Source organism: Grampus griseus (assembly GCF_964374135.1).
Source record: "Grampus griseus genome assembly, chromosome: 18".
Taxonomy (NCBI): domain Eukaryota; kingdom Metazoa; phylum Chordata; class Mammalia; order Artiodactyla; family Delphinidae; genus Grampus; species Grampus griseus.
In genome coordinates, this window is record NC_139012.1 from 57525232 (window position 1) to 57545490 (window position 20259).

General features: G+C 38.0%; 2 protein-coding genes across 2 annotated transcripts in view; one reads left to right on the top strand and one right to left on the bottom strand.

Moving 5' to 3' along the window:
- CCDC122 (coiled-coil domain containing 122) overlaps positions 1–6921 on the bottom strand; it is a 33671-nt gene extending 26750 nt beyond the window's left edge. The window contains exon 1 of the mRNA XM_082675801.1: positions 6789–6921. The gene's annotated coding sequence lies outside the window, so the exon portion shown is untranslated. The remainder of the gene's footprint in view (positions 1–6788) is intronic.
- LACC1 (laccase domain containing 1) lies at positions 6467–19128 on the top strand. Its single transcript, XM_082675800.1, has 7 exons — positions 6467–6893; positions 8063–8667; positions 9271–9449; positions 10577–10742; positions 13749–13974; positions 15128–15288; positions 16319–19128. The coding sequence occupies exons 2-6, from the start codon at positions 8118–8120 to the stop codon at positions 15285–15287; spliced, it is 1281 nt and encodes a 426-aa protein (XP_082531926.1). The 5' UTR covers positions 6467–6893; positions 8063–8117; the 3' UTR covers position 15288; positions 16319–19128.
- Positions 19129–20259: the final 1131 nt, after the last annotated feature.

Genomic DNA, 20259 nt, shown 5'->3' on the forward strand with positions numbered 1-20259 from the left:
CTTCCTCTCCTACTCAAGGACATTGCTCCTTCAAACGTCCCATCAATAGAATTTCCTCCTTTATTTGGTCAAACATATTATCCTGGACAGCCTATCGTATAATCATCAACAACAATAACCACTTTTGCTTGACACTTTAATCTCTTTCAGCTATTGACCCCTTTCTTTGCTCTCCTTTATAGCCAAGATCCTTGCTGTCTACTTCCTCTCCACCTATTCTTCTTGAACCCCCCAGAATTAATCGTTTACAACTCTAAAGTTCTTATCAAGGTATCTGTGACATCCACATTGCCACTTCAATGGCAAGTTTGGTCCTCATCTTCCTTAACGTATCCATGTCATTGACACATTTGATCATGTCCTCCTCCTTGAAACAACATACTTCTTGGTTTCCTTTGCCGGCTCCTCCTCACCTTTGTCATTTACGTTAGAGCGCCCTAGCACTCAGTCCTCAGGCCTCTTCTTTTCTCTAAACTTACTCTGCAGGTAATGTCATCCAGTTCTATGGCTTTAAACTCCCCTTATAGGCTCACAACTCCCAAATTCATATCCCTAACCTGACATCCCTCTTGAGCTCCAGACTCATACACAATTTCCTACCTGATATTTCCACTTGAATTTTTTATAGGCATTTCAACTTACTATGTTCCAAACCGAACTCTTTATGTCTCTGTCCACTCCATCACTACCCCTAAACCTGCTCCTTCATGGTCTTCTCCATCCCAGTAAATTATAAGTTCATTTTTCTTATTCACACTCAAAACTCTAGAATACTGTCAGGGAGGTATCTAGAAGGATATAGAGCCCAAGGCAATTTAATCAGCCTTGCCCAAGATAATCATAAATGAGAGCTCATTGTTGATGTTCCATAGACCCTTTGGGAAATCATTTTAGATATTCCCCAAGTATGTGGCCCAAGACTGCTGCCCCAATTGTTTTACTCAATAGACAAATCAGAATCTTGATTCTTTTCTTTCTCTTACATGCTGCATGCAATTCTTTTGGCAAAACTCACTGGTTCCACCTTTAAATTATATTGGAATCCAACCACTCCTTACCTCTTCCAAATACTATCTTGGCTAAGAAGGCTTCCCTGATAATCCCTCTAAAACATGACCTTCATCCCCCATTTCCTTACCCTGCGTCATTTTTCTTAACAGCATTTATCACTTTTATCATTTTTCTTTTTTATTTCCTTTTACTAATGTAAGCTCCATGAGGGAAGAGACCTAGAACAGTGCCTGGAACATAACAGGTGTCTAACTATAGTCTATCTCCACTTCAGTTGACCCTGTTCTACTGATAGAATAATGCTTCTGAAACACTGTTCTGATCACATCAAATAGCAACCAATCTTTCAACTCCACCTTAGATGCATCTTCTTTAAGAAGTTTTTCTTGATCTTTCTGGGTATATATGATCTCTCTCTCTCTCTCTTTTTAGTACAATTGTTTCTATATCTCTATTATACCAAGATAGATAACAGTCTAGGTCTCAGGGTAAGATAGGGCTAATCTTGAAGCTAGGTTGTGCCACTTACTAGTTTATTAGGTAAATTCTTTCCAACCTGAGCCTCAGATTCCTTGTCAATAATAGTACTTTCCTCATTAGATTTTTGTGAGGATGAAGTAAAATAATGAATATAAAGCATTTAGCAAATTCCTGCCACTCAACAATTTCTATTCCTACTGTTTACATTACTTTATACTATATTTCCCTATTAGACTATAAGCTCCAGGAAGTCTTACTCATTTTTGTATTCTTTAAAATATTTGATGAAGAAACCAAAAAAAAAATTAAGAAAATTAGATTTATACAATAAAAAATAAAGTAACTGGTACTTCTTGATATCTATTTCTGAAGCAGCATAAATAGAAGAACTCTTGGGTGATATTTATTTAAACCAGCTATTCATGAAAGGATATCTGGTTTAAAATTGAGGAAATTTTCATTTTTTCTGGATCTCTACTGTAGAATGGACAAAAAATAAAAAACTACTGCCATCTACTGATAATTCATTACAATTGCATAAATCAATAAAAACAAGAGTTTAGAGACTAGACAGTATTAATTATTCTTTCATTCAAACCACGTATGTTGGTACATATTATATACAAAGCATTGTGGGAAATATAATTATGAATTTAGTGACTGATTTAAAAAAAACACACCTTATAATACCTATAGTATTTGAGAGTAAATATCCAAATATTACTTATAAAAAATCATTTAGGGGTTTCCCTGGTGGTGCAGTGGTTGAGAGTCCGCCTGCCGATGCAGGGGACACGGGTTCGTGCCCCGGTCCGGGAAGATCCCACATGCCGCGGAGCGGCTGGGCCCGTGAGCCATGGCCACTGAGCCTGCGCGTCCGGAGCCTGTGCTCCGCAACGGGAGAGGCCACAACAGTGAGAGGCCCGCGTACTGCAAAAAAAAAAAATCATTTAGGCAAAACACTCTCAACTAAAAAAGTAGCTTTACAGAAAACAGTGCAATGGAAATACTATAAACCACCATGTTCTATATTAACTATAGCCAACATTTACTAATTACCATAAGTACTTTCACATAGATTATCTGTTTTAGCCTTCAGAGCAATCCTATAAGCTAGACATGATTTTTACCTGTATTTTGTAAATGAGGAGACTAAGACTTCGAGAAATAAGGAAATTCGCCAAAGGTCATACATCCAAGCAGGAAGGATGAAATTTGAAGCAACTAGGATCCAAATTAACATTTATTAGGTATTTAGTATGTACTAAAGCATTGTGATGAGCATGATTTTTGTGCACCATCTCATCTGAATTCGAGGCGAGTGCCTGTAATTGGCCCTTGGGAGGAGATTTTAAAAAGGCCATGGCTTGAGTTTTTGGAAACTCATCGTCTGGTACCTCCCTTCAAGTTAATGAGCAAAATAAAGCAAGGCTGTCAAACTCCCCTCGGGTTTTGAGAGCTTCAGGCTTAAAAGAATCAAGACGAGGCAACTGTCCATGTGCGCCCATGTCACATAAGCACCATTTTTCATCCTGAATGGAAAAAGCTGCTATGTGGACCTGCCAAGCAGTTTAAGTAGTTAAGTTTATAATTACCTCCTACCCCCTTTAGAACATACATTTGATTAGAAAACAAGGAAAGAAAAATTACTTAGTTAATTTTCACATAAGTGCGAAATTGCTTTTGTTTTTGTTTTCCAAGTGGAAGGGGAGTTTAATAACTGAAGCTGATGTTTAACTGGGGAAGCTAAGAAAACTGACCTGGGGAAGAGAGAAAAGTTTTCCTGGAATTGAGAGTTTAAAATTATGTCTATATTTGTCATAAGCATGATGGAATCAGTTCTGGATGGTTCAATTCCAACAATAAATTAAAGAGGAATCATGGGGAAAATGTAACAAACTGCACAAATCAGTAAGAATCAATAGTACATACTTCAGGTAAAAAAGAGGACAAGTCTTTTCAACCACATGTTTTCAAGAGAAGTTACATCATCAGAGTCATCCAAAAAGAATAAATTTTGGAATAAATAAATCCCAACGCAAGGAACACGTGGAGCCAACAGAAGCTGGAAGAGGCAAGGAAAGCTTTGAAGGGAGCACGGTCCTGACACACCTTGATTTAAGACTTCTGCCTCCATAACTATAACACAACACATTTTTGTTGTTTTAAGCCATCCAGTTTGTGGTCATTTGTTATGGAAAACTTAGGAAACTAACATAATCTTTTAATAAGGAAATTTGCATGTTACATGTCCTTTTCTGGAAGGACTCATAAACCCTAGTGTGAATGGTTTAAAGACAAGTGTTCCCAGTTTTATTCTAATTGTTTTCATGATAAGGATTTACATGGTGATTAAGAATGCCTGGGGATTTTCCCAAAGGTTCCCCTCAACAGCCAGGCACTCTCTCTGCCCCCAAAATGCTCTATGTCTCTATGGGGGAAACAGATGCAAAGTCAAATAATGAAAATGTAGAGGAACAGTAGGTGTTCTCTCAGTCTACCTACACTTAACCTCTAACCAATTGACTCATTTTGTTTCCTTTTAAATCATAAGCTGCTAATTCCCACATCACGCTGAATGCGCATGCTGAATGCTAAAGGGTTACAAAGCTAGTCTCCAGTGAGTCTGCCCACTTCTGCTCCTACCAGTGGAACTGTACAGCTGACAATGTCACTTGTGTTTGTTCCTGAACCTGTTTATGCCAGTTGTACTTGTCACTGTACTTTCATAATTTAATTAAATATTATGTAAACCAATGAAATAGTGTGGAAATAAAGTTTGTTGTTTCTTTAAAAGCTATGTTTAATATTTTGGAAAGACCCAATTAAGGTGAGTTGTTTGAATGTGTGAGATAACTATAAATGATTATAAAGAAGAAATCTGCACTCAGCTTCACAAGTGCCTCTAGGTTATTTTCCTCTTAAAGGAACCGAATCTTGGGAAAGCTTAGCTGATGGTTGAGAAGTGTAGTTTATGGAAGAGATATGATGCAGAACTCTAATCAGGAGGCCATGTGCAAAGAAAAGGCCTTGGACCTTCTCAACAGATTGGCAAACAAGCATATAGTTGTTTTAGGTTAAAAAATGTTTAAGGTATTATGGTATATTTTCATAAGTCTCTGGTTTAACTGACTTTCCTTTGAAACAGTTTTATTTAGATATAATTTATATACTACCATGTTCATCTTTATGAGGTATACAATTTAATGTTTAATTGACTTTTTCAATGTACTGCTTGGTTATGGATACAGATTGCATCTATGAGAGAGCTTCTCCTATACAAACAAAATGCTAAAAGAAGCAGTTAATTCTGCTTAGCAAGGGGATGGGGATTCAAGGTGATGTTTGAGCTTGAAGGGTCTTGAACAAGTAACAGCTAAAAAAAGCATATAAAGAGAAGAGTGTTCTAAGCAGAAGGGATAGCTTATGCAAAGGATGAAATCATATGGTGTTCCAAGGAACAGCCTTTAGTTTGAGTGGCTTGGGAATAGGGAAGTTGTTTTTTCAAATCTAATTATGCATCTGAATCATCTGTAGAGATTAAAAGAAAACAAAAAGCAAAGCAAAACAGGTCGAGACTTGACGCCCGGAGTGAGACTTGACTCCCCGAGTTTCTGATTCAAATGTATATCTGGAGGTGGGGGAGGGGGAAGCTCCCTGGATTTATATTTTTTTAAAGTTCTACTTGTAGTTCTGAGGTGTAGCCAGGATTGAGAGCCACTGGCGTGGGGGGAATGGGGATGAGGTAAGAGAGTGCTAGATGAGGCCACAGCCCAGTACCAGATGATGAAAGGAAATGGTATATAAATACAATATAACAGCAAACTTTCTCTTCCCTGACAGCTTCCCTATTCTGAAATATTTCTTTTTTACCTTTTTTACTGTTACTGTTGCATGACAGAAAATGAATTCCCACCATTGTCTATAAAAACAGAGATAAATGTTTTCACCCAGCTTTGTAACTAAAGACCTCTATTTTGCTTACACTAATATTTAACATAAAGCAAGCTCAGAGCAGAGTGCATCAGGTGCACCACATAGCACTCAGTGCTCTTAATAAATGTCCAGCAAAAATGATGAAAGTACAATTTTTGACAGAAACATCTGCCAGACACTGAACAGTGGGTTCCTATTGTGGGTTGGTGATGCCATAGAATAGCAGCACCTGCCCACTTCAGGTGCTCTTCTAAACTCCCAGATGGCTGAGATTCTTTCTCTCAGGGACAGGTTCTTCAGCACTTATTGTCTGAGTGACTGTCAGAAGGGACCCCCTCCTTCTGTCATAACCAGTTCCACAGGAAGCATCCTTTCTCCTACTCTTTGAAGGTTGGAGATATTTCCCCTTGGTCAGAGTGTCTGCCTTCCATATACATAGGAGCTGTTCAATATTTTTAAATAAATGAATGTTATGCTCTTTCAGGGCAGAGAAAGGATGCTAATTTACATCTTTATCACAACTCTAAGGGTCAGTGCCTTCTAATTTTCTACTCCTGGCGCGTAGTTTTCAAAGGGCACCTAGGACCTCCGTTTATCCACACACGTGCAGGAGCTGTAAAGTTTAGTCAGCAAGTTAGGCTGGATCAGCAAAAAGGCAAAGGAGGGGTTCAGCCAACTCGTTTCTGGAAACAACTAAAGCAAAACCGCTACAAAAATTTAAAAAGTCTACCTCAGGAGGCACGTTACTTGAACTTGGATGGGACAGAGTGCCAAGCGCTAACGCGAGGAGGTTCTCAGGCCTGGGCTCTGGGGAGGAAACCGAGTGGCCAGACCGCGCTACCTGGCCGGCGACTCGCTGTGGCCCGACTGGGAGCGCGGACGCCGGGAAGGGGCTTCATCGCTCCCGGGCAGGGGGAGGAGGTCATCGACCCGAGGCCGCTCGGCCGCGCGCCCAGTCCGGAGGCCCGCCCCGCTCCCTCGCGCCCCGCCCACCCCGCCCAGCGGACCCGCCTGGCTCCGGTCACTCGGTCGGTCGGCTGCTCCGGTTCCCGTTCCTCTTCCTGGCGGCTGGTGCGGGCTTGCGCCCTCCTGACCCGGAACTGCTGACGGTTCCCCGCGGTCTGGCGCGTCCGACCCGAGGGTCGCTCCCCGGGTCGCTCCCTTTTCCCCGCACCCAGCCCCCCGGCCCGGCCTCCGCGGCTGTCAGGGGGCTGCCGGGCGGGGGCTCCGTCAGTCCGCGGTCAGGCGGGTGAGGCGGGACGGGCGCCGCCCGCCCAGCGCCCGGGCACACGCTCGCGGCCTCCTGGTCTCGTTCAGGCGGAGGACTGGGGGCGGCAGACGCCTCAGAGCTCGCCGCTCACCGAGTGTGCAGCGGAAGGCGACGCGCGACGGGCGAGGACGGAGAACGACCTCGGGTGTGCGTCCGGCCGTCGGAAAATCTCGAAAGGGCGGGAGGAGTCCGGCAGGTGAGGATCGGCGCCCCACAGGGCCGAGCGCGGACCGGGCGGGTGGCAGAGGCGTCGTGGGGCTTTTCACGGTCCAGAGCGAGGGGGTTAGGAGTGGCGGCAGGAGAAAACCATCCGGGGCACAGGGGGTCACCGAAGGGGTCACCAAAGAGAGACCGGCAGCCTGGGGTGGGGGAGGGCAGGGGCTGGGGGGAGAAGATCTGTGGGCGGAGAGTGAAGAGGAGAGCAGGTGGGACGCACACCTGATCCAAATTGCCGTTGCTTATGAGATAATTGCCATACCTGAGTCCTGCGTGAATCCTGGAGTCTGCTTTTATCTCCTTAAAAACGCATTTAAAAAAATTGTAGTTGATTTACAATATTAGTTTCAGGTGTACAACATAGTGAGTCAATATTTTTATAGATTTTATGCCGTTTAAAGTTATTATCAAATATTGGTTATATTCTCTGTGCTGTACAATATATCCTTGTAGCTTATTTATTTTATACGTAGTAGTTTGTACCTCTTAATCTCCGACCCCTATCTTGCCCCTCCCTCCTTCCCTCTCCACGCTGGTAACCACTAGTTTGTCCTCTGTATCTGTGAGTCTGCTTCTGAAAAACAACAATAACAAAATGCAATTTTTCTGAAGGAAAAAAAAAGCAATTAAGAATTTAAAAATTTTAATTTTTAGGTGCAGCTCCTTTTAACCTATTGAACTCGACACCCAGGTATTTCATATGAAGGGATGTAAATTAACAAACCAGTGATATCCGGATTAATGATATATCAATAAGTTGACACCCTGTAATTAAAATACAGGACTTTGTCTAAGTCAACAAGTAATTCCCTGCTTAAAATTTGCTACCTGCACCATTGTAAAGCAATTATACTCCAATAAAGATATTTTTAAAAAATTGCTACCTGAAAACAAAACAAAACAAAAACTGTTGTTCTGCTGGAAAGATGTAAAGTACTTTCACAAAATGAATTAAGAGATGGCTTTGCTTTTCATTGTCCTGGTTCTGACAAATAGTGCACTAGCTTTTCTGGGAGGAGTCTAGATTCACTATTTTGGTTACATTTTTAAGTCAATGCAATTCTTTTTACCCATCCACAAGTTTCTGTTGTAACTATAAGGAGATTGATATAACTTTGTATTCTTACTTAGGCTAATTTTTCTTTACAGGTGATTTTGGGGGGCACAAAAACCTTCTTTGAAGAACTTTGTACAGTGTTGAAGGATGGCAGAAGCAGTGTTGATAGATCTCTTTGGTTTGAAATTAAACTCTCAGAAAAACTGTCATCAGACATTACTAATGACATTGAATGCTGTCCGAAACCACCATGGTGCCAAGGCCAAGTTCCTTTGCATAATGTGTTGCAGTAACATCAGCTGTGACCATGATGATTGTGAATTAGAAACAAGCAATGGATTATCTGCTTTCCTGAGAGAATTTGAGACTGTTAGCAATTCCAGCATGGCTGCCTCATTGTATACCATTAAACAAAAAATTGATGAAAAAAATTTGAGCAGCATTAAGGTAATTGTGCCTGTGCACCGGAAGACATTAATGAAGGCTTTTATTGGTCAACTCTTCACTGATGTTTACAATTTTGAGTTTGAAGATTTACAGATGACTTTGAGGGGAGGTCTTTTGAAACAGCCTACTGAAATAAACATAATCACAGCTCAAGAACTAGAGGCAATCCAGAATGAAATAGAAACATATTTGAGAAGTTTGCCAACACTGAAAGGAGAATTAACCATTATCACATCTCCTTTGATCCCAGGTACGTTAAACACTATCTGTTGATTTTACTGGATGTGAAAAGCCAGTCTTTCTTTACAGGTTGTTCACCTCTTTTTGCTTCTTTCTTTTGTAGACTGTTATGAATTTATGTGTTCATTAGCATCAGTTACAACATGGGAGTGTCATGCATTGCCTTGTAGTGTCAGGGGTGTCAAGGGATAGCCACCCTAAGTAAATAATTTCTCTTTATGCGAATTCAGCTTTAAGACAAATCCCCCAGCCTTCCTTTTAAATGAGATTTATGACCGTAAGCATTTCCTACTCAGAAATTCTGAAACCTTAACTCATTGGTGCTTTCACAGAAGAATGAAGTTTACTGTGAGCTATATGCTATTGGGATAACAAAGACAAATGGGACAAAAGATACCCTTTGAAGAGCAATAATCCCACAGAAAAGGTAAAACAAACTCAAAGCATTATGTCGTAAGAATAGGTGGAGGTATAAAGAACTGTAGAAATTAGAAGGCAGATAAACTAATGCAGGATGAGGTGATTAGGGAAAGTCTTAATGAGAGACTGGGTTTGTAATGCTTATAGTCTTTTGTATGTCATGTTTTTAATCTTCATTGTTTATCTTCAACAGATACTTTCATACATGGATTTACTACAAGAACAGGTGGGATATCTTACATACCAACTCTTAGCTCATTCAACCTCTTCAGTAGTTCCAAACGGAGAGATCCCAAGGCTGTTGTTCAAGAAAATCTGCGTAGGCTGGGGAATGCAGCAGGATTTAACGTGAAGAAATTTTACCGAATAAAGGTACAATTTTATTTCCTATTTTGGAAGATGTAAAGTATATTCTTATTTATTTATTTATTTATTTATTTATTGCTGTGTTGGGTCTTCGTTGCTGCATGCGGGCTTTCTCTAGTTGCGACGAGCAAGGGCTACTCTTCCTTGCGGTGCGTGGGCTTCTCATTGTGGTGGCTTCTCTTGTTGTGGAGCGCAGGCTGTAGGCGTGCAGGCTTCTATAGTTGTGGTGCGCAGGCTCTGTAGTTGTGGCTTGCAGGCTCTAGAACACAGGCTCAGTAGTTGTGGCGCATGGGCTTAGTTGCTCCGTGGCGTGTGGGATCTTCCCGGACCAGGGATCGAACCCTGGTGTCTTCTGCATTGGCAGGTGGATTCCTAACCGCGGCACCACCGGGGAAGTCCCTAAAGTATATTCTTGACTCTGCTAATGACTACGTGGACTTTAAATAAGTTATTTAACTTTTGCATCTAGTGTTTTAATCTAAGATTTAGGATAGTATTTGTGATTATTTTTCTTAGAGCTGTATACCATAACCTAAAGATCAATTCTATGATGATATATATATATTTCATCTGGAGTTCCTCACATCTAAAAGTACAGTGAATTCTCAGAGTATAGTACCACTGCCCTTTTTGATTTAGAAGGAAGGTTCCTGCTTGGTGGGAGAGAAAACCCATTATTAATCAACACTAGGAGGAACTCGGGTACAACTGATGAGATAATTGTTTCTTACAGAATTCCAGCATTACTTGACTCCAGGAAAAGTAAAAAGATCATTGATTTGGAAATTTAATTTCTTTCAGTAAATTAGTACTTTGTGGAAAGTACTGCAATTAGAGATTTACCCATCTCTAGTGGGAGGTATTCATGATGGATGGACTATTTTGAATTTTTTAAAATGTTTGTTAAATGTAAAAGTCTGCTTTCCTTTGAGGAAAATATGCAGAGATTATCATATCATAAAGTTAAATACGTAAGTTTGTTATTTTATCATATATGGACCTGATATATTTAATGAATGCTTGTAACCTTAAACTGGTTATATAATTTTGTACAAGATGCGTACTTTAAGAAAAGCTTATGGTATGAGAAACTCTATCTTCAAAACATTTTTTTCTCACATCTTTGGTATTAGACTGATCATGCCAATGATGTCTGGATTATGGGAAGGAAGGAGCCTGAATCTTACGATGGAATCACCACAAATCAAAGAGGAGTCACAATAGCGGCTCTTGGTGCTGACTGTATACCGATAGTTTTTGCCGATCCTGTCAGAAAAGCATGTGGGGTTGCTCACTCTGGTAAGTGTACTTAATTAAACATCTAGGATTTTACCAATTTTTTTGGTACGGGAAAAGTTATAATTTCTTTCTGATGGATATTACAAATAGTTAATTACTACCCATGGTGATAAGTGTAAAGATAGGGAAGAGCTAGCAGACTCTTAGGACAGGAGCAGATAAAAGGAGTCCCTAAGTTAAATTATATGAATCAGAGTATAATTCCCAAAGAAAGCAGTACTTAGGCTGATTCCTGGGGGATTTATAGGATTTGGCTAGGTGCCAGTGTTTCTCAGCAGGGGTGCTATTAACATTTGGGGCAAGATAGTCTTATGCTGACTGCAGACCAAGTTTACTTGGCTTTTTGAAATTCTTCATGCCAGTAGCACTCAGAGTTGTAAGAACCAAAAGAAAAAACAAAGCCTCCATGCTTTTCAAAACACTCCCAGGGAGTTGTACTGCCTCTAGTTGAGAACCCTTGAAGTCCAGGTAATAGGGAATAGGAAGTTGAGACATGTTGGGTCGCAGAAGGTGTTTATGAAAATGCAGCAGCATGTGTAAAGGTGTGGAGGTAAGAAAAAGCAAGATATGTTTGGAAAACCGCATTTAGTTTAATATGCTGTAGTCTAGTGGCTTTAGCTGTTCTCTGAAGATAAGAACAAAGAATTTTTAGGTTCTGTGTTATGTTAATGGAATTTTGTTTTCTGGTGATTTTTTTTAAAAAATACTGTTTAGACTATCCAGTGGTTATGAGTCTATGTAAAATGAAGAATGATCTTTTAGATTTTCTTCTGCTTGTAAATCAACGATTACTTTGCATTTTAGACTATAGATAAATAAGAAAGTGGTGCATTTTTCTTTTGATCTAGCTAAAGTAATGAATGACTAGAAGTCAGTGACATTGTCAAAAGTTACTTAAAATTTGAGTTTTAGTTCCTGGATATAAAACGGGAATATTATTTGCTACTTCCTGGGTTTTGAAACATTAAATTCAAAAGTATCAAAGATAAAAGAAACAGTCTTGAAAAGGAACAAAGTTAGATGTCTCACACGTCTCGATTTCAAAACTTGTTATAAAGCTACAGTAATCAAAACAGTATGTATGGGCTTCCCTGGTGGCGCAGTGGTTGAGAGTCCGCCTGCCGATGCAGGGGACACGGGTTCGTGCCCTGGTCCGGGAGGATCCCACATGCCGCGGAGCGGCTGGGCCCGTGAGCCATGGCCGCTGAGCCTGCGCGTCCGGAGCCTGTGCTCCAGAACGGGAGAGGCCACGGCAGTGAGAGGCCCGCGTACTGCAAAGAAAAAAAGAACAGTATGTATGGTGCTGGTATAAAGACAGACGTATAGAGCAATGGAATAGAATAGACATCCCAGCAATAAACCCTTGCATATACGGTCAAATGATTTTTCACAAGGTACCTAGACTATACAATGGGGAAAGGACAGTTTCTTTAACAAATGGTACTGGGAAAACCGGATAGTCATATGCAAAAAAATAATGTTAGACCCTTATCTTATGTCATATATAAAAATTAACTCAAAATGGATCAAAGATCTAAATGTAAGAGCTAAAACTCTAAAACTCATAGAAGAAAGTGTAATCGTAAATCCTTGTGATCTTGGATTAAGCAATGGTTTCTTAGATATGATGCCAAAAGCACAAGCAACAGAAGTAAAAATAGATAAATTGAATTTTGTCAAAAGTAAAAACTTCTGTGCATCAAAGGACACAGTAAACAAAGTGAAAAGTCAACCCAACCGATTGAGAGTAAATATTTGCAATTCGTATATCTACTAAGGAGTTAATATTCAGAATATATAAAGAACACCTACAGTTCAGCAACAACAACAAAAACCAACTTGATTGAAAAATGGGTAAAGGACTTCAATAGAACATTCTCCAAAGATGATATGCAAATGTCCAACAAGCATGTGAAAAGATGCCCAACATCACTAATAATTTGGGAAAAGCAAATCAAAACCACAGGATATCACCTCACACCCATTAGGATGGCTAATACTATAAAAAAAAAAGTGTTGGTGAAGAGAAATGGAAACCATAATGCACTATTGGTGGGAGTATAAAATGGTGCAGCTCCTATAGAAAACAGTATGATGGTTCCTCAAAAATTTTTAAATAGAATTATCATATTACCCAGCAATTCCACTTCTGAATATATATCCAAAAGAATTGAAAGCAGGATGTTGGCAGAATATTTGCACACCCATCCTCATAGCAGAACTATTCACAGTAGCTAAGAGGTGAAAGTAACCCAAGTGTCTATCCATGATTGAATGGATAAGCAAAATTCATACAATGGAATATTATCCAGCCTTAAAAAGGAAGGAAATCCTGACCCATGCTACAACATTGAATGAATCTTGAGGATATTATGCTAAGTGAAATAAGCCAGTCACAAAAAGACAAATACTATATGATTCCACTTATAGGAGGTACCTAGCATAGTCAAATTCATAGGAACTGAAAGAAGACGGGTGGTTGCCAGAGACTGGGGAAGGTGGAAAGGCCAAGTTCTTGTTTAATGGGCATAGAGTTTTAGTTTGCAAAATGAGAAAGTTCTGGAGATTGGTTGCACAACAATGTGAATAGACTTAACGTTACTGAAGAGTACACTTGTAAACAGTTAAAATGGTAAATTTTATGTTATGTGTTTTTTCCCACGATTTTTAAAAGTGTGCATAAAAAGTGAAGGAGAGAAGACTAAGAAGATATAATTCCAGTGGAAACTGAAAGTATAGAACATTTTAAAAAGGAAGTGGAAGGGACCTCCCATTAAATGTCTCTTCTGTGTCAGGTGCTTTGTATAATATACCTCATTTAAAACCCAGTATTTTAATTAATTAGTTGACTATTTGGCTTAATTAATTAATTTTGTGATTCATTTACTATTTCTGGACTTCGAAAATACATAAACTGACTCTGTTCATTTTTAACTTAGATATAAATTATGATGAAATTGTCTTATGTTTTAACTTTGCTTATCTCTTTTTCTTCGTATTTACTAGGTTGGAGAGGTACTTTGTTAGGTGTTGCTATGGCTACAGTGAATGCTATGATAGCAGAATACGGCTGTAGTTTGGAAGACATTATTGTTGTACTGGGGCCTTCAGTAGGACCTTGCTGTTTTACTCTTCCAAGGGAATCAGCAAAGGCATTTCATAATCTTGATCCCGGATGTGTACGGCTCTTTGGCTCACCAAATCCCTATGTTGACATCCGTAAAGCCACGAGGTATGCTTGATTTCAGTCCAGAACTGCAAGTTTGATTATTGCTTATTGCTTCTAAAATGAAGATAATTTTAGAAAACAATTAGTAACTCCAAGAAAAATTCAGGTGGCAGATATTTAAGTAGCTGACATATACACTTACACAAAAACTAATTTTAAATATGAAATCTTTTCTCATTGAAGTTTGAATAACAGCAGTCTTTTGATCTGGTATCTCTTATTGATTTAAAAGTGAAGGAAGAAACAGCTGGCATTTAATTTTAAGAGATCTACTTAAACTTCATATAGAAAAGTTGGCACTTTTTATAGAAAAGAATGGCACGTCACAGACATTCCTCAGCTAAATTCTCCTAAATATAATAAACTATCAGGAAACTGATATTTTAAAATTATTCTTATTCTCTAATTAACTGGAGGAATATGTTTTTCAACAAAAATACTAGATAATATAAACACATAGATACTTTCAAGTTTTTTATGGTCCCTTGCATTTTTGAATTTATGAAATTTTGCTATTAATAGATAATAAAAATTATTTGTCATTTCTACAAAGGAAAATTGATGTCTGATTTGAATCGTGTTTCTTTTCCAGTCAGCAAAACCTTACCCAGATTCTGCCTCATTTAGTACATAAGTAGAAAGGATTGAAATTGATTCTTAAATGTGACCTGTGAAATAAGTGTCACTAATTTATAGTCATATTTCATACCATGAAGTGTTCAAGGAGAAGCAAATTTTCTGTGAAAAATCTGGTTAATAGAAGGAAAGGAGGCGGGAGAGCCAGATGACTACAAAGCACGCTCTGTCTGAATCAATTGAATCTTGTCTTCAAGATTCTTCTTAAATTAGTACTTGATTTTGCTTATAAAAGTTTCTTCTTAAATAATTACTTGATTTTGCTTATAGAATCCTATACCCAGATCATGTCTGCAGGACAATATGGAGGTTATACAGTTCACATATGAACTTAGATGATTAATGGTGGTGAAATCTACCATTTCCTGACTTGTCCTTGTTCTGAAACTGAATAACAATTTGCATTGTTCCAAGCAGATCTTTCCCAGAATTCTTTTACACCAATATCCATACTTTTTCCATATTGCTTTGGCTGTTGGTAAAGTAAACTTTCTGTCTTTTGAAAAATCTTTATCCTAAGGATTCTTCTAGAACAGGGAGGAATTCTGCCACAGAATATTCAGGACCAGAACCAAGATCTCAACCTCTGTACCTCCTGTCATCCTGACAAGTTTTTCTCCCATGTCCGAGATGGCCTTAACTTTGGTACACAGATTGGCTTCATATCAGTTAGAGAATGAGGTATAGTAGCTTCTCTCTCCCTGCTCCTTCTCCCTTCTCCTCCCTCTTTCCACCTTTCCCTCCCCTCATTTTAAAAAATAATTAATTATATTTAACTTTACTTATTTATTCCTATAGGAAGAATTAATTCTCTACTCTTTAGTGAAGCAATAGTAGTAGAACAGTTAATTTTCTGTGACATACTCTAATATAAAGAGCAGCTACTTCTTTTCCTAGTTAATGAAGAATATATTATAAGTATATATAAAAGTATAAAAATAAAATAATTTTTTCATTAAAAAATCATGTTATATATGCCATTTAACTCTCCTATGTACTTGACATCTGTATATTTTCTTTTTTTGACATCTGTATATATTTTTTGACATCCGTATATTTTCTATCATAACATCTTTATATCTTTCTTTTTTAAATTCTTTTAATTTTTGAGAAGAAATCTTTACATAAAAATTCGAAATTCTATAATGATAATACATACACAGACCAGCCTGGTTTTACAACCAAATTTCCAGCTGATTATCTATAGTAGGAGTTGGTCAGTTTTCTTTAAAGGGCTAGATAGTACATATTTTAGGCTTTGTGCAACATGTAGTCTCTGCTCAGCTATTCAACTCTGCTTTTGTAGAGCAAAAGCAGACAGGAGCAGGAATGAATGAGTATGTCCAGCTTCAGTAAAACTTTATTTACAAAATAAAGATTTGGTCCACAGGGTATAGTTTGCTGACACTTGAGCTACAATCATAGAGCAAGATTTAGCGTAATTTCATTAAATTAGTATTTCTTAGAGATGGACTTTTTTTTTTAGTTATACAAAAAATATTTTGTGACAGTGATTTGGCACTGACCCTTTAGCATATACCTGATTTTCTTTAAGGTTACTTTTAATTGAATTAATATCGTTTTTAGGCTTTACAATGTCTTTAACTCTTTAATATACAAAAGGCTTTGATAGATTTAGTGATTCTTACATTGATATTTTAATAGCACTACTAATGGCCTCCTCATATTTGATTTCTATGTATTTTTACAGATACTTGACTGGATTTTTGCATAACTATTTCCTGCTTCCTTCCAAACCAACTGTAAGAGAGAAATTTAGCTGTTTGATATACTTAAAACCAAAAGGATTATAATGAATAATTCATCTTTCAGATATATTTTCATTATTATCCAAAGCCAAATGATTTCATTGATTCTAACTATAACTGACACAAAATTAATATGATGTATTGGGTTGGCCAAAAGGTTTGCTCAGTTAATGAATACGTTGTTCAATAATGTTCTTGGTGAAAATGAAAAATGTGTCTTTTATTTTTACTTAAACCCAAATGAACTTTTTGGCCAACCCAATAGTTTATATGTTACACAGATAAGGATTATTCTTAAAGTTTGTAGTCTGTATTTGTTATGTAAATCAGGAATAGGTCTATTCAGTTTAGTATTTATTGGGTAGCCTCTATTTGTCAAGTGTTGTGTGAATCATAGGTGAAATCAAGATGAGTAATACTTTTTCCCTTTGAGTCTAATGCAGTGGAAGAGATAAACACTTCTAACACTTTAATTTTAATAGCCAAAGAGTACAGGAGAAGGGAGGATTAATTCTATGTGAAAGGCAGAATAGAGAAGGTATTACAGGGAACATGATTTACCACATGCGCCTGAAAGATGATGTATAGGCTTTTGACAAATAAAGAACAGCCATAACAGGTAGAGGGAATACCATAAACTAGGGCGTGAAGCTGTACGTGTATAACATGTTCTGCAAAGAGAAAGGTGTGGGCAGGAGTTACTGGAAAAACAGGTTAGAAACAGATTAGTTCAGGTCTTGAATACTGTGAGAGAGTTTGGAGTTTATTTTCCAGGCAAAGAGTAGGCATAGAAAGTAGGAGAGTGTTTTTATGTCCTTGGCATTATATTTAACAGGATGGATTTAACTTGTGAGAGACTAAAGCAGAGAGATTAGTTAAGAGGCAGTCACGATACTTTTAAAAAGAAATAATGAAACCTGAATGCAGTGGAAATTAAAACAGAGGCAAGAGTAGATGAATTAGCGAGACATTTCAGAGATGGAATCTGCAGATCCTGTTCCTAGATCATGGAGGTAAGAGATGAGGAAGAGTGGAGAAGTCCCTGATGCCTCCACAGTCTCTGCTTGGCTGACTACCTAGAGTGGCAGCAAAGATGGGGAGGAGGTTTGGGGCAATGGGGAGGGATGATGAGATTGACACAAAGACTGAAGTACATCCAGATGGAAATTATGTGGTCAACAATTAGAAATAGAGACCAGGAACCTGGGAGGGAGTTGCGAAAAAGACAGCAATTTGGGAGTTGGCTATGCAGAGGCAATGCCCGAGTCTGCTGGAATAGGCTGGATCATCTCCGTAGAAACATAGAGTGAGAAGAAGGGAGGTCCAAGGATGAAACCTCATGCAACACTTGCATTTGGAGAGCCAGAAGCTGAACCAGTCAAAACGATTGATCCTAGAAGAAAAAAATGTATAGTCATTTTGGAGAAAGAAGCCAGCATCGATATGAGAGGAAAAGAAATCTTCAGGGAGTTCCCTGGTGGCCTAGTGGTTAGGATTTGGTGCTTTCACTATGGAGGCCCTGATTTGATCCCTGGTCCGCATCCTGCATGCCATTCAGCGTGGCCAAAATACAAAAATAAATAAGTAAGTTAAAAAAAAAAAAGAAATCTTCAGAGAGAAAATGAGAAGAAACCAATGGATTAACCATGTTGAAGCTGTTCTATAGGTCATGGTGGAGGAGTCAGATTTCAGTTCTTTGAGGACGAGGATGCACCAGTGTCAACCCTTCTTCGCTAGTATTTATTGGAGAAAATAAAGCACCGAGGGCTGTATTTTGAAGCATGGTGTGTGTGTGTGTGTGTGTGTGTGTGTGTGTGTGTGTGTGTGTGTGTGTGTGTGTGTGTGTGTGTGTGTGTGTGTGTGTGTGTGTGTGTGTGTAGGGGGGATGAGTAGTCTTAAGTGTATTTGTAGGCTGAAGAGAGGAGTTAGGCTGTTTTCACTTGGGAAAAATGGTATGTATGGTACATACTTTTAATGTGAATTGTCACATTGTACCTTAAAAAGATTTCTTATTTCATACATATATTTCTTACCTGAATATGCAGAAAATTACATTTGTTTGGTACTTATAAAGGACTTTCAAGTCCATTACCTCATTTTACCTTTACAGGTACCTTGAAGTACATGTCAGGTGCTATTCCTTTTATTCAGATGAGAAAACTGAGCCTCGTTCAGGTAGAGGCTAAAATCACATAATTTGTGATAAAGTAAGATTTGAACCCACATCTTGTGACTCCAAATGTCATTTCAGATTTTACAGTTAATCAGAGCTATCTAAATTAAATTTTTGCAACTTTTTGTTAATATCACGTATTCATCCACTCAGTCAAAATTTTGTTGAGGTGCTAGGGTAGGTTAAAAATTATAGTTATGGCCCTCAAGATATTTAATATCCAGTGAAAGTGACATTCAATAAAGCAACAATTTTAATACTGTGATATGTGTTGTAAGGTTGTTTAATTCTTTTATGTAACTCATAGCTCAGTGTGAAATTTATATATAATACCTCATTTCTTCTAATTTAGGGAAGGCATTAAATACAAATCATAGGACAAACTCATGCAATCAAACTCATGTAAAATACTCTTGTTTCATGATAACAATAAGATTAAGAAATAATTCCATTGAGAAAGATGGATAATTTTCCACTTCTTCACTGTATATTATTTTGTTGAATGCAGAGTATTAGGCAGCCATGTTTTACTTTATGTATCAAAGTACTCCAAAACCAAATAAAAATTATGTTTGATTATCTGATTTTGCATTATCTGTGTCAAAGCATAGAATGAAAAGTTGTCTCCTTGCTGTTTTACTGAGTGAAAAGTATTTATTCAGTAACTCAAAAACAGAATGTTGGTTGTTAAATAGTCATATCTTATTGCCTCTACAAGATCTCTCTCATTTTTAAGCATTTGTATATAGGTTTCTGGGACTTTCAGGGTGTAACTACAATGATGACTTTTAATAAGTTTTGTTCTGTTTTCAATCTAAGCACTACTACTAACTGCACATAGAAAATATAAGTTGTCATTTTAGTAAGACGATAAATTAAGTTTGTAAATCAGAGTTCATGACATGATTTTTTAGAGGTGCTAATTAGCGAACTAAAATTTATCTAATTGTAATTTTAAATTCTGAAGAGTAGCATAGTGATTAAATATGCTATACTCCATTGCTTTATAAAGCAAAGGAAAAAATGATCTTTCCACTAGGAGGTAGTATTTCTACAAGTAGCTCTGCTCTGTTTCTTGGTATAAAGTTGAACCAATCTTAATCTCTATTTATTTGTACAAAACACATATATAGCTCTTACTGTAGATGCAACTTATTATAGTTCAAGTAGGTAAAAACATTTAGGAATCCTCACCTACCTGGGTCTCACTTCTACAGAATCTCCAGTAACTGCTCTTCTGTAAATAGATTGGGGGGTGGGAGGGATTCAAAGAAGCTTATTCTGTGTCACATGACAAAAACATACATGATACCCATGGATTCAGAAGCTGGAAATAAGAGGACAGTGACATATGAACTCATTTTATATCTCAAAGTAGGATTTGATCTTTGTTTTCACTCAGTTGTCCTAAAGTTATACTTCCGATGTGTCCATCCTTTTATGTGAACTCTTCGTGCCACCAATCTTAGACATGGATCTGTGTGTGTGCTAAATGGTAAACAAGAAGTATGTGCCATGTATGGTGCATAGCCTCTTTGCCCCAGCTACTGTAAAGTCACACAAAATACATTGGATGCAGTGGAATCATAGATTTCTCTCTATAAAAATTTTGTATATCGGGCAGTAAAGAATGGAAGCATGGTCCTTATGCTCACTGTATGTGTTTATGGGAGCTCTGGTCTAGAGCACGTCCATTTCCATTGTAGGCAG

Excerpts from the sequence above, each read along its gene's own strand:
- LACC1 (XM_082675800.1), top strand. The coding sequence starts at position 8,118 with ATGGCAGAAGCAGTGTTGATAGATCTCTTTGGTTTGAAATTAAACTCT. Across the intron at positions 8,668-9,270 it reads CACATCTCCTTTGATCCCAG|ATACTTTCATACATGGATTT; the intron begins GTACGTTAAACA and ends TATCTTCAACAG. Across the intron at positions 9,450-10,576 it reads AGAAATTTTACCGAATAAAG|ACTGATCATGCCAATGATGT; the intron begins GTACAATTTTAT and ends CTTTGGTATTAG.